The 3,617-nt window shown below is 45.5% G+C and overlaps 1 protein-coding gene across 1 annotated transcript in view; it reads left to right on the top strand.

Moving 5' to 3' along the window:
* Nucleotides 1-3,617, top strand: part of PXMP4 (peroxisomal membrane protein 4) — a 12,439-nt gene that overhangs the window by 6,987 nt on the left and 1,835 nt on the right. The window contains exon 3 of the mRNA XM_007446828.1: nucleotides 1,568-1,766. Within this exon, the coding sequence (XP_007446890.1) occupies nucleotides 1,568-1,766 (199 nt within the window). The remainder of the gene's footprint in view (nucleotides 1-1,567; nucleotides 1,767-3,617) is intronic.

The following is a 3,617-nucleotide window of genomic DNA, read 5'->3' on the forward strand; positions in this document are numbered from 1 at the left end:
GTTTCAGGCCAAGGGAACAGCCAGTGCAAGGGTCCTGAGGTGGGATCATGCCTGGTGAGTTTGAGGAGGCTGCAGCAGAGGGATTGCAGGGGAGAAAACAAAGAAAGGAAGGTCACAGGGGTAACCTAGGCCCATCCTGTCCAGCTTTAGGTCATAGAGAGGAGTTTGGCTCTTCCTTTAAGTGAAAAAGGAAATTGTTGTAAGAATTTGTATAGGGAAATGCCACTCTTTGACTTATCTTTTAATAGTGAGAGAGTGAAGAGTTTGCTGCTAGGGGTTGAGGGCAGAAGTAGGTGTAAAGTAGGAGGCTGTGGCAATAATCCAGTTGAGTAACTGTGGTGGCCCAGACCTTGATGGTGGCAGTGGAGGTGAGGGGTGTTCAGATTCTAGAAACATTTTGAAGGGAGGATTAGTGCCAACACTTGACAAGTGGGAAATCCAGCTTGCCTTAGAACTGTCAGCGCTGGGCCCATGTTCCTATGGGGTGAGAACCAGCTGACTCCTGGCTCTCCGCACTCGCCTTGCAGACTTCCACAGGCCCCAGAAGACACACTTCAAGGTCCTTCTCCAGCCTTGAGGGTCCTTCTCCAGCCTTGAGGGTCCTTGCGTTTGCCGGCCCTGAACTGATCTCCCAGAATACACTCTGCTCCTCTCCCTGGTTCTCCTCACTGCCTCCTAGTGATATTTTAAAGATAAATCAAATCATCTGTCCTACTTAAATGTTGGCTTCTCTCAGGATAAAGACAAAACTTCGCATGGCCCCGCCCCTCCCCCACAGCCTTTGCCCCACACATTTTCTGCTCAGGCCTTAATGGTTTCGCTCTGTTCCTTTACTCCCCATTCTCTGTCCCTCCTCGGGACCTTTGCACCTGCTGATCCACCGCCTGGGATGCAACTCCTCTCCCTTCCTGACCTCACTGACTCCTCATTCTTCACAACCCAGGATCATGTCTTGTCAAGGTCAAAGTTTGACCTTTGTGTTGTGATTATTCATTTCATAATTCCCTCTCCCATTAGATCACAAACCTCATGAGGGCAGCAAGCAGGTCTCTTTTTTCTCAGACTTGTATCCCTAGATCCAGCTCATAGTACATACTCCCTCGCTCATTCATTTCTTCACATCTTCACTCCAAAAAAATATATTTATTGAGCACCTATGTGCCAGGCCTTGTACTGGGGGCTGAGGATGAACGAGCCAGATGTAGACACCACTCTCTGGTAGCTTCCACTGGGATGGGGTGGGAGTCGGGGGAGATAATAAGCAAGTATATAAATGTCAGGTGGTGATAAGAGCTATGAAAGAAAAGAAAAGTTGGGTAAGGGAACAGAATACAATGGGCGTTCTTTTATGTAGAGTGGTCAGGGAAGACCTTTCGGAGGAGGTGGCGTGGAGTCAAGGCTGGAATCCAGTGAGGGAGCAGCCCCAAGGACATGGAGCGTAGAGGCCCGGGGTTGAATGAGCATCGTCCCATGAGCTCCTTGCCTGGGTCAGTTTTGCATGCCAGGTGGGTGAATGCCCTGGGGGCGGCTGGGCTGGCACTCACGGTGGCTCCCTGTGTTTGTGCAGCCTCCGGGAGAAGCTGTGGGCTATCCTGCAGGCCACGTACACTCACTCCCGGAACCTGGCCAGCTTTGTGTTCACTTACAAGGGACTCTGCGCCCTGCAGTCCCACCTCCAGGGCGAGACCTACCAGGTGCACTCATTCGTGGCTGCCTTCCTTGGGGGCGTCCTGGTGTTTGGAAACAACAATAACATCAACAGCCAGGTAAAGGCCCTCTCCTGGATGTGGGTTGGGGAGAGGGGTGGAGGTGAAGCGTGGGACAGGATTCAGGTGTAGAGTTGGGGATGGGAGTCAAAGAAGACAAGCTCTTGGTTCCCTTCCATGTCCGAGGGTCTGTGGTTCACCAGTCCCTGTGTGACCTTGGAAAGGTCACTTCCCCCTCAGTTTCCCGCTCTGTTAACCAGGTGCCTTGTTGGAATTCCATGATTCCCAAAGTCAATGTGTGTGCAGCTCTCTGGGGCAAAGATTTAAAGAAACAAAACAAAACAAAACAAAAACACAAAACACCACTCTGCAGTGACGTGAGAAAAAAACATGACCCTGGAGTAAGATTTTCATAAAACGAAACTTACTACATTCAGAGAATTGTCTCTTATTCTGTAACTTGACCTTTTTTCTGGGTTAAAGTTCTGTTTTTTAATGAGGTGATGAAACTAAATGCTAATGTTGCTGCTGCTCCTGTTTTAGCATCCTTCTTGGGCAATATGAAAGTTGGCAGTCTTTGCAATTTGCCTTCCTCAAATTTCTTAAATATTCTTAAATTATAAAAATAATATTTTATTTTCACATTTTAAATAATGCAAACTAAGCACCGCCTATGTGCCTGGCACACTTCTGGGTGCTTAGGATACATCATGATAAAATTAGAAAATAAACTGGAAAGAAAGTTCCTGTCCCCCACCAACTGTCCAGCCACTGTCCAGAGGTAGTCACTTTTTTTAAATTAATTTTTATTGGAGTATAGTTGATTTACAATGTTGTGTTAGTTTCTGCTGCACAGCAAAGTGAGTCAGTTATACATATACATATAGACAGTCACTTTAACTGTGTATCGTATAGCCTTTCAGAACTTGTCTGTGCTTGTGTCAGTGTACATAGTAGGAGTTTTCCACCAATGAGATCATACTACGTTTTTTTTCACGTAACAGTGTATCTTGGAGGCCTCTCTTGTCAGTCCCTTATCCTTTATAACATCAGTAGAGCCCTGTGCTGATGGGATGGACCAGCCTTGATTTCACAGTCTCCTCTGGATGGACATTTAGGGGCTCTTTAGCCTTTGGCCATCACACACCCACACTGCAGTCTACATCTTTGTTCAGACATCTTCCTGTACTTATGTTAGTCTGTCCGTAAGTTCCTAGACATGGAATTGTGGAATCTAAAGATATGAGCATTTTGTATTTTCGGAAAGTTTCCCCAATTTTGTTTTTTTGATAGAAATTTCACTTGTCTGTGAACTTCCAAAGTCTAGGAATCCTGGACACACCCATCTCCTTCCCTCTCCCCTCCTTTCCCTGACCCCTGGCAACAGCTGCTCTGACCTCCATTTCAAAAATGTGGTCATTTCAAAAATGTTGTCATTTCAAAAATGTTATATGATAGACATTTCTCCAAAGAAGACATACAGATGGCCAACAGGCACATGAAAAGATCCTCAAGCTCACTAATTATTAGAGAAATGCAAATCAAAACTATAGTGAGGTATCACTTCACACCAGTCAGAATGGCCATCATCAAAAAGGCTACAAATAACAGATGCTGGAGAGGGTGTGGAGAAAAGGGAACCTTCCTACACTGTTGGTGGGAATGTAAATTGGTGCAGCCACTATGGAGGTCAGTATGGAGTTTCCTTAAAACACTAAAAATAGAGTTACCATATGATCCAGCAATCCCACTCCCGGGTATATATCTGGAAAAGATGAAAACTCTAATTAGAAAAGATACATTCACCCCAATGTTCATAGCAGCACTATTTGTAAGATACGGAAGCAACCTAAATGTCTGTCAACAGATGAATGGATAAAGAAGATGTGGTATATATATATATATATATAT

Source organism: Lipotes vexillifer, unplaced genomic scaffold (assembly GCF_000442215.2).
Source record: "Lipotes vexillifer unplaced genomic scaffold, Lipotes_vexillifer_v1.1 scaffold75, whole genome shotgun sequence".
NCBI classification, from domain to species: domain Eukaryota; kingdom Metazoa; phylum Chordata; class Mammalia; order Artiodactyla; family Lipotidae; genus Lipotes; species Lipotes vexillifer.